This window comes from Sceloporus occidentalis, unplaced genomic scaffold (genome assembly GCF_023333645.1).
Source record: "Sceloporus occidentalis isolate IW3139 unplaced genomic scaffold, rSceOcc1.0.p SCAF_13, whole genome shotgun sequence".
Lineage (NCBI taxonomy): Eukaryota > Metazoa > Chordata > Lepidosauria > Squamata > Phrynosomatidae > Sceloporus > Sceloporus occidentalis.
In genome coordinates, this window is record NW_028316993.1 from 14,167,889 (window position 1) to 14,178,361 (window position 10,473).

General features: G+C 42.7%; 1 protein-coding gene across 2 annotated transcripts; it reads right to left on the minus strand.

Moving 5' to 3' along the window:
• Nucleotides 1–8: 8 nt before the first annotated feature.
• Nucleotides 9–8,670, minus strand: LOC149305049 (elongation factor 1-alpha 1-like). 2 transcript variants are annotated; one of them, XM_089478520.1, is made up of 9 exons: nucleotides 8,592–8,670; nucleotides 7,159–7,320; nucleotides 6,444–6,623; nucleotides 5,437–5,733; nucleotides 4,496–4,646; nucleotides 3,020–3,276; nucleotides 1,911–2,145; nucleotides 1,228–1,370; nucleotides 9–125 (listed from the first exon to the last, which is right to left on the minus strand). In XM_089478520.1, the coding sequence occupies exons 2-8, from the start codon at nucleotides 7,300–7,302 to the stop codon at nucleotides 1,249–1,251; spliced, it is 1,386 nt and encodes a 461-aa protein (XP_089334646.1). In that variant the 5' UTR covers nucleotides 7,303–7,320; nucleotides 8,592–8,670; the 3' UTR covers nucleotides 9–125; nucleotides 1,228–1,248. The 2 variants fall into 2 exon arrangements, with proteins under 2 accessions (XP_089334646.1, XP_089334645.1); XM_089478519.1 differs by lacking the exon at nucleotides 9–125 and having other exon boundaries at nucleotides 1,048–1,370.
• Between the last annotated feature and the right edge of the window lie 1,803 nt (nucleotides 8,671–10,473).

Here is a 10,473-nt window from a genome sequence, read left to right on the forward strand (position 1 = left end):
GTTGTTGGGAGCCTTGTGTAGTGCACCTGGCCCGGAGGTGTCCATGTCAGTGGGATTGGTGATCCTTCTCCAGGTTTTCCTCTAAATAACTAAAGGAGCTATCAAGGGTGCTGAAGCCTCTCTCTCTACAAAATAAAATTCAGCATTTCAGGTTAACTCTTTTACTGGAACGGGCCAATTATAGAACCAACATTAGGAGTTTATCCTGTGAATATCCTGGAAATATCACAGCAATGCGCGAAACGATTTCACACACCGTCACACAAAACCCACCATTAAAGTAGTCACAAAGAAGCATTTACGGGCATCTTTTTACTTTTGGGATTTCAGCAACAATGCACTTCCGATATAACTTTATGTGCACAATTGCATGCGATACTCATTTGCGCAATTAGTAGACATACTAATGATCATGTTTTCCCATCTTTTTAGCGCCATTTTCCACAGAGGAAGACGTGTAGTCGAAACTAGTTTGGTTTTATTTGGTTTCATTGCCATTTTATACATGTATCTTCTACTATATGTCCTCTGGAAGTGCTTATATTGATGTTTATGTATGCACTTTAAATGTGGAACTTTTTATATTTTGTATGCCATGTGGGATTTATAGTTTTCAGCCTTCCATGCATATTGGCAGCATCTTTATTTTATACTTTGTATGTAAAAGACATTATATATACTACTTGTTTTCATCCTCAGGCAAAGCACATTGCCTTGAATACACATGGTTTGCCTGGATGTTAGAGAATCACTGTTACTATAAACACTAAAGTTTCTGTTACAGAAGTAAAGCCCAGGAACATATTTACTTGGTTAACGGACATATACCTGTATCTGTTTTAATTTTTCTGACTATTTGAACCACAAAGGTGGTCAAATTGTCTTTCAGTATCAGATCCAACTGTCCTCTTTGTCACTAATCCAGTTAAACATGTATAAAAGGTACTACCAATTTTTACTAGCCCCAGAACTCCTATTGCACTTCTAGCAGGGACAAAGAGAATGCAAGAATATACAAGAACGAATGAATCCAGCTCTCCACCACCATCTGCCATTTATTTGATATTCTAGTTAATATCACTCTGTGGGAAAAAGAAGATACGGGGAAAAGGGATTACATGTCATCAGTTTTGTAAGGCACAAAAAAAATAATCATCTTTTCCTTCAGACATCTGGCCTTTTGGCATCTAAACGGCCAGCTTGTGAGCAAGATCCTAGAACACATACACAAAGCATTTTCTCTGCCATTTACTTCTTGCTGGCTTTCATTGCCGACTTGGTGACTTTGGCCGCTGAACTGGCTTTCTTATCGACAGCCTTGACCACTCCAACTGCCACTGTCTGCCTCATGTCGCGGACGGCAAAACGACCTGCCAAAAAAAGGAAGGTCTTGTTAAATGAGTATGGAATTGAATTAGGGAAAAAACCAATACATTTAGCACATATCTTCCAGAGGTTCTCTCTTCAGTGTGAAAGACATGTGTTTGTTAGTGCACTGGATCCCCCTCATCTACTTATCTCGCCAAACAAGCCACAGTAGGCCCTTGGTATCTGCAGGGGTTTGGTTCCAGGACCTCCGTGGATAACAAAATCTGTGGATGCTCAGTCCCATTAAATACAATACAAATAAAATGGTGTCCTTATATAAATTGGCAAAATCAAGGTTTGCTTTTTGGAACTTATATGTTTTTGGAATATTTTCAAGCTGTGGCTGTTTGAATTCATGGATAAAGAATTTGTGGATACAGAGGACCGATTGTGCATCCAACAAAGCTGATGCATACTTTCCAGCAGTAAAGCATGAGGCTTAACAGGTTTGGTGGCAGAGACTCCAACAGAAAGAGGAGGATTTGAAGAAAACAAAGTTGGCAGACTGTGTAGTTGCGGGGACACAACACTTCAGCCCTTACCAAGTGGAGGGTAGTCTGAGAAACTCTCCACACACATGGGTTTGCCAGGGATCATCTGGACAATGGCCGCATCTCCAGACTTCAGTTCCTTGGGGCTGTCCTCCAGCTTCTTGCCAGACCTGCGGTCAATCTTCTCAGTCAGTTCAGCAAACTTGCAAGCGATGTGCGCTGTATGACAATCCAAGACTGGCGCATAACCAGCTTGTATCCTCCCTGGGTGGTTTAAGATAATAACCTGTATGGAAGAGGAGGCATGGTTAGAAGACTCAAGTAATGGGTTTTTGGGGGATTGATTTTATTCAGGAATTGCAGGAATGCAGATACTTGGAGCACACAGCCATTACGCCAAACCATATATGACACATTATGAGCCTATTTGATTTACATCTACAAAAAACTTACTATTATCATAGAACAAGGGTGAGAATCATGTGGATCTCCTATCTGCCTAGCCACTGGGGAGGAGTGATGGGAGCTACAGTCCAACAAGATCTGGAGGGCCACACTTTGCTTGTTCCTGAAGGCAACAATAGCTACATGGACCATAAGGAGAACCAAAAAACATTCTCAATGTAAATAAAGAACCCTTTGGAGACCAGGGTTTGAATCCTGCTTGGCCATGGAGACTCACTGGGTGACCTTTGGTATGTCACTTTCTCAGCCTTAGAGGAAGACAAAGACAAACTCCATCTGAACACATCTTGCATAGGCCTGTTACAGACTGCCAAAATAAAGCTGCTTCGGGTCTCTTTGGAGGTATGCTGTTTAAATGATGCATGCATCCGAAGAATCCGGAAGCAGTACCGAAGCTGCACTCCAGTGTTTAGGAATGGAGTGTGGCTTTGGCGCGACCTCCAGACTCTTAGGACCCATGCATCATTTAAATAGCATACCTCCAAAGACACCTGAAGCAGCTTTATTTTGGCAGTCTGTAACAGGCCATAGAAAATGCTGTGATAGGTCTCTGTAAGTCAGAAATGACAAGAGCAACAACACCTAGCAATACCAAACAGATTCACTTTGGTGCACCATTCTTTGAAACACATTACAGGACCAGGCCATGGGCAAGGCAAAGACTGCTGCCCTTTAGCTGTTTTCCCTCCACTTACCTGGGCTGTGAAGTTGCCTGCCTCCATAGGAGGGTCGTTCTTGCTGTCCCCAGCCACGTTCCCTCGGCGGATGTCTTTCACAGACACATTCTTCACATTGAACCCAACATTGTCTCCAGGCAATGCTTCTGCCAGTGCTTCATGGTGCATTTCTACTGATTTCACCTCAGTGATGATATTGCTTGGCGCAAAGGTTACCACCATGCCAGGCTTAAGGATCCCCGTTTCTACCCGGCCCACTGGGACAGTACCAATACCTGCCAAGATTTGGGATGGAGAAAGAGAAGGAAAAAAAAAAGAAAGAAAGAAAGAAAGAAAGAAAGATTTTACACACAAGAGCACCTCCCACAGATGTTCCAAATAAGCTGTTGGGTACTTCAGTCCTGCAAGTAACAATGCAGTTTATCACACAAAGAAGATTGGGAATTTATCCCATGAATATCCCAGAAAAATTGTGCAATTGCGTGTAACAGTTTCACACGATGTCACACAAAACCTGCCATTAAAGTGGTCACAAAGAAGCATTAATGCACATCTTTTTACTTTCAGGATTTCAGCAACAATGCATGTTTGATATCACTTTATATTATCACAATTGCGGGTGATAATCATCTGTGCAATTACTCATCATTTCCGCTTCATATTCAGGATGTTTTAATTGAGCTTTAATCTCTGTGCTGGATATCCACCCCAGTGTAAAAATCTCCAGTGTTTTCTTGGATGTCCAGCACAGATGGCTTTGGAAGGCCAAGATCCCTAGCCAGTAGATGGTTGTCTCACCAAAGGTTGACTTTGTTCCTTTCAAGCTTTGCAACTTCTACCCTAAAGAGACTAAGGAGTTTATCACACGGGAAGCACCCAAATCCCAAGGATAAACAGGGTTTAAATCTGTGAATATCCCACAAGAGTGGGATTCTCTGAAGATGCCAGCCACAGATGCTGGCAAAACGTCAGAAAGAAACTCTTCTAGAACATGGCCACATAGCCCGAAAAAACCACAAAAAACTAAGAATGGGATTGTTTTCAGATGACGTCACGCAACTTTGGCATTAACCCATGCAAAAAGTGATGCAGTTTTGCCACTTTTTTTGCACGGGTTAATGTCGGGTTAATGCCAAAGTGCTCTGACATGTCTGAAACCAATCCCGCTCTCGTGGGATATTCATGGGATTTAAACCCTGTTTATCCATGGAATTTGGGCGCTTTGCCTCCTGTGTGATAAACTCCTAAAATGGCTTTCTCCTTGCTGTCCTTGTGCTGGCATGTGATTTTTTTTTAAATTCTGACAAGCCTTTAGGAATTAACTGCAACGGGCTTTTTGACAGCAAGCTACAAACCCCTGTGTAGAGTACACTGTCACTCCAGAGTGCACTGCAACTGGCAAGACCTCTTGGTTGAGAGTTTGCTAGACAAGCTTACTACTGGTTTGACACCTATCATGGCAGAAAGGTTAAGACAGAGCCAAGCTTGACTTACCACCAATCTTGTAGACGTCTTGTAGAGGAAGGCGGAGAGGTTTGTCAGTGGGACGGGAGGGAGGAATGATGGAATCCAAAGCTTCCATCAGTGTGGTCCCTGTTGCAGTCCCTTCCTTCCTTGTTATCTTCCAGCCTTTGAACCACTGCATCTGAGAACATAAGCACAAAAGTGGTGCTAACCTTCTTATGTTAAAGGCAGATATATTAGCAACTCTTTTAGTTTGCATGCTTCACTAAAAGTCTTGGCATATTATATATTCATGTCATTTCTTGTTTTATTGGTTTTAGCAACACCCATTTTCCTACTGCATTGGTTGGTCTGCCAGTTTTTCTGAGTTTGTCTGTTTTATAGTCTGCAATTATCTTCCTCTTGCCTTCATGCTGAAGAGCTTCTCACTATGGACTTTATCACACGGAGGGCGAATTGGTAAAATCCCGTGCAGAAACAGGATTTTAAAATCCGGGTGTTGTTTGTCCGACGCATTGGTGTGAAAGAGAAATAACACAAAAATACTCTGAACGGAAAGCACCTTTGTACGTCTTGAATTTAGCGAAAGTAAAAAGGAGCTGGTTTTGACAACTTTGCATTCGGGTTATTTATGCATTATTTTTCTTCCACACAAATGATGTCTGAAAAACATCCTGCAAATGAAGGTTTTTCAGCTTTCTGTTCGGGTTAACCCCAAATGTCGTCTGAAATGCGGGTTGTTTTCAGTTTAAATTTATTTTCTGCACTGGATTCGTCCCATGTGAGTGGTTATGAAAATTGTAATATTTATTCTCCTTACTAGACTCTGTGTGTGTGATATAGTGGTGTCGCACTGGCTGTTACTCATCCTCTACTTGCAAATACTACTGTATATACTCATGTATAAGTCTAGAAATTTTAGTAAAAAAACCGATCCCCAAAAACCAGAAAGTGGCAAGCCAACATCTTACTTTGTTGCTGACTTCCAGCATGTTGTCTCCATGCCAGCCAGAGATGGGCACAAAGGCCACTGCGGCAGGATTGTAGCCAATCTTTTTGATGTAGGCGGTCACTTCCTTGGTGATCTCTTGGTAGCGCTTCTCACTGTAAGGGGGCTCCGTGGAGTCCATCTTGTTCACGCCAATGATGAGCTGCTTCACCCCCAGAGTATAGGCCAACAGGGCATGTTCACGGGTCTGACCGTTTTTCGAGATGCCAGCTTCAAACTCACCCACGCCAGCGGCCACAATCAGGACTGCACAGTCCGCCTGGAAGGTATGCAACAAGATTTAAGCATTGCAGGGAGCCCAGAACAGTACAGGAATTATTACAAGCCAGGCCACAATGACTGGGTTGGAGGTCTTGCTCCTTGGCCTTTTATGTCGGACTGGAAGGTGCTAGGATGGAGTAGGATTGTGGAGACCAAGACTCAAATCCCTGCTCAGCCATGAAAACCTATTGGGTGACCTTGGGCAAGTCACATTCTCTCAGCCTCAAAAGACGGCAAAGGCAAACCCCTCTGAACAAATCTTGCCAAGAAAACCCTGTGATAAGTTCAACATAGGGTGGCCATAAGTCAGAAATGACTTGTAGGCTCACAGCAACAACACAAAATAAGTCTTAGGAGTTTATCACACAAAGTTGATAGGTGGTTTATCCTGCGAATAGCCTGGATAAATTGTGGAATTATGCAAAACCATTTTTCACATCGTCACACAAAGCCTGCCATTAAGGTAGTCACAAAGAAGCATTAACGTGCATCTTTTTTACTTTTGGGATTTCAGAGACAATGCATTTTCGATACCACTTTATTTGCGCAATTGCATGTGATAATCATTCGTGCAATTACTCACCATTTTTGTTTTATTTGCAGAATGCTTTAAATGAGCTTTAATCTCTCTTTAATGCCGAAGTCAGCCCCAGTGTGATAAACAGTGTGTTCAGTTGGACTTGAACAGGCAGGACAAGCTTCCCTTACCTGAGAGGTCCCAGTGATCATGTTCTTGATGAAATCCCTATGGCCAGGAGCATCAATGATGGTGATGTAGTACTTGGTGGTCTCAAACTTCCACAGGGAGATGTCGATTGTGATCCCTCGTTCCCGCTCTGCCTTCAGCTTGTCTAGCACCCAGGCGTACTTGAAGGAGCCCTTCCCCATCTGTAAGGAACGGTCACCCAACAGACCAAGAGTGGGTTGTCAGTGGGATCTACTTGGGTTTTTGACTTGAAACCCACGAAATCTGCCAACTGGAGCCAAGAAAGCGGGTCAGTGAGGTGGACCTAGGCTAAGAATTCAGGACCAAGATGTCTTTGAACATGCACTCAACCCAGGAACCGATAACACAGGGCTGCAAATCTGAGGATCATGAAAACTTATACACACACACACACACACACATTCTGGTTTTATAGGAATGTGGTGTTCTAAATCCAAAAAAAATGACCTCAGATTTGCTCATACGACTTTTTCACAGATACACTCAAAGGTGCTACAAGATCCCTTTGTATGTTTGTGAGAAAAAGGGCAGTTTGAGGAAGTTTTATTGGGGGCCATAGGCGACTTCTAGAGCCGCACTTCCAATCTCTTGACCTTAAATAGATACCGTTCCCATCGGATAAATCTACTGCTCTCAGAATGAAACCCGCTGTGGGCCTAGCCCTGCCTTATTAAAAGAAGTTTCACAATTTCTAACCTCAGCTGCTTCCTTTTCAAACTTCTCAATGGTCCTCTTGTCGATGCCGCCGCACTTATAGATGAGGTGACCGGTGGTGGTAGACTTCCCAGAATCCACATGGCCAATGACCACAATGTTGATATGGGTCTTTTCTTTCCCCATTGCAGGATCCTAAGGAGTCTGAAGAAGTTTGTTGAGTTTCATTTCCAGTTGTTTAACAAGAGAGAAACACAAGCCATAAAGGAGAAAAGGGAGAAAATACGTGGAATATACATTCTAACTGGGCAAAACATACTCAACCTCCGTTAATTACAGGCATAATGGAATGGGATCAAAGCAAGTTACTAGGAGAAAACAGGAATGATATGGATTTTGGTATATTTCAGGTTTGTGGATAAGGGAGACTCAGCCTGTAGTACGTAAATATGGAGAAACTAGCAATGTATGATACCATGCTGGGGCAAAGCCATCTTGGGAACTCCAGAGAGCTAGATAGGACCTTAGGAAGACCGTATCCAGTGTTGGGGGCTGAGGTCTACATCGTAAGCCACATAGGAGTACAAGTCTTTATTGCTGATCAGAAATTCTAACACAAAATTCTGCAACTTGAGGGCAGAGTTACAGAAAGTCTTGGTCAAAGTTGATAATTAATACTTCACAGGCAAAGAACATGGAGCAGGGGACATTATTAATTAGCATTATCCATTAAAAACCCCGTGTAGCTTTTAAGGCATGCCACACACAGCTATCAGCAGTTTTAATTCACTGTCAGAGGATGACAATGACTCAAAGAGATTCACAATTCCTCCTCTGAAGAAACATGCCAAGAAAACCCCATGATAGGTTCGCCGTAACTCAGAAATGACTTGAAGGCACACAAAAATAACAAAACCGAGAATAGGATCATGCTGCCTCCAGCTATTGTTGGACTACAAGTCCCAGCAGACTGAGCCACGTAGCCAGTGACTAGGTGTTTTGTTTTAATACCTTGGTGTAGTGGTTTGAGCATTGGACTAGGACTCTGGAGACCAGGATTCGAATCCTGCCTCGGCCGTGGAAACCCACTGGGTCACCATGGGCAAGTCACACTCTCTCAGCCTCAGAAGATGGCAATGGCAACCCCCCTCTGAATAAACTTGCCAAGAAAACCCTACGATAGGCTCACCGTAACTCAGAAATGACTTGAAGGCACACAAAAACAACTAAAATGGGGATAAGATCATTCCACCTCCAGTTACTGTTGGACTACAAGTCCTAGCAGAATGAGCCATGTAACCAGTTACTAGGAATGTTGGACCTTAACAACTCCCCATTCTGAACTGAAGAGGTCTTTTACCCACGTTGAACCCTTCTTCAGAATGATAACCCTGTAAACCCACTCTCTCTTACAGTTGCACTCACGTAACAGTCTAAAACCTTTGCAACAGAAAACATAAGCGTGAAATACTTACCTGTATCAAAATGCTTAGAAAATACAGCTTAGGTAACTCCAACAGGTATCTCAACAGCTCTTTTTAATCTGACCTGAAGTTTAGCTAACCACTCCCTCTTGCAAGGAGGAGACCTTATCAATGCTAGCAATTAGCTAATCACTCTTGCTGCACAGATTTCAATAATCATTATTGATCCATGGGATTTGAAAGAACTCAAGAATTTGACTTGAGTTCAAGAGGTGCAGCCTGAGCATAGGTGTATTTACTCAGATATAAGCAAGGTGACCAGATGTCGTAACCATATAGGAGGTGAAAGCGCTGCAAAACATAGGGCATTTGAGCCAAACACAATAAATATAAATATACATTACAATAAATATAAATTCATGCTTAAGTCGTGTTTAAAACAGAAAGCATTTAAATGTTCTTGGGGTTGTGTGTTGTTTTAATGTACATAGTTTTTAAGTGCTTTTGCCTTTTTAATTGTGTTCTAGTCTGAAACAACTGCTCTGTTTTAATTGTGCAAGTTTACTCCTGTCTTGATGGTCACTTTTGTAAGTTGTATTTTTGTAAGTTTGTAATCATACATTTTTAGAGTGTAAGCCACTTTGGGCCCCAATCTTGGGATATAAATTAATATAAAATAAGCATTGACATATCAGCTTTCCTGTCTTCTTCCTTGCAGGATCTGGCATTCCAGAATTGCAGAATGATCAGCACCTGCGCATCTTCCCATTTATTGTAACCTGGGAATATATCCATCCATTCACAAAATGGTGTTGGTGTAGAGTTGCTTCTTGCTCCTCTTTCCAAACCTCACACCCAGCTGAGTTAACTTGGGGGGAACGGATGGATAAGTTTCCATCTTATAACTGGGGGGATTCTGATGTTATTTTCCCATCATCCTAGTGCTTTGGGGGATGTTGTTACTGCGACAGCCTCCTGGTCCCTCATTTCACCTTCCCCTGGGCTTGGGTCTGCTATAAAGTTGTGGAAAGAGAAACTTAACATTTTAAGAAGCAGGCAGGGTGATGAGCGATGAGAGAAACTAGTCTCTGGAGCACCAGAAAACAAGCTCACTCCATATTCTACATGACATCCCTTCAGATTATTTGAAGACGGCAGTCTCCTGTCCCCTCTGTCTTCTCTTCTCTTAGATATACAACGCTCTGCACTATAAACACCTCCAACTCCCCAAACCAGTGATTCTTAAAATGGGTGGTATGCCTCCTCTGGGGCCATCATATTAAATTCTGGGATCTGTAGTTTTGTGAGATATTTAGCCTTCTCTGGGTGCCACTGCAAGCTACAAATCTATACAGATCAACAATGGAATAACTGGGATCAGTCAGGAATCGTAAAGTTGTGGCTTTTCAATTTTGTTAGTTGTAACATAGGGGCAGCTGTTCCCCATTCATGGTTACGTCACTTGGTTTCCGTCTTCTTCTTCTGATGGTGATGGATACCTTAACAGACAAGATCCTCCAATGGCATTTGTTGCCTGCCACAAGGATCCTTCAGTGAGGAAGACAGCTGCCATGTTTATCAGTCACTGAAATTGGTCCTCCTTTGCAGGCAGCTAAGAAGGCAAGGCTCTTGCTTCTGGGTTTAGCCAGGGATGCACTCTGTAGATCCCCAGGAGGAAAGAGAGGCCATCTATGACTTTATGGAGAATGATGAGGATGTGAGAACGATGATGACTTGACTGAGGAGTTTATCACATTGGGACTGATTTCGACATTCAAGAGATTTTCCGAAAGTAAAAAAGGAGCCGTTTTTGTCTACGTTCCGTCTGAGTTAACACTACTTTAACAATGGCGTCGTGTGAAAATGAACCCGCTTTTGCTGTTTTTCTCCTCTAATTTAACTCCCCATTTCTGCATGGGATTTCCCACATGTG

What these genes read in the sequence shown, in the direction of transcription:
- LOC149305049 (XM_089478520.1), bottom strand. Translation starts at nt 7,302, where the DNA reads ATGGGGAAAGAAAAGACCCATATCAACATTGTGGTCATTGGCCATGTG. An exon ending in AGACGTCTACAAGATTGGTG is followed by an intron (nt 3,277 to 4,495) that starts GTAAGTCAAGCT and finishes AAATCTTGGCAG; the next exon opens with GTATTGGTACTGTCCCAGTG. An exon ending in CAGGCAACTTCACAGCCCAG is followed by an intron (nt 2,146 to 3,019) that starts GTAAGTGGAGGG and finishes TCTTCCATACAG; the next exon opens with GTTATTATCTTAAACCACCC.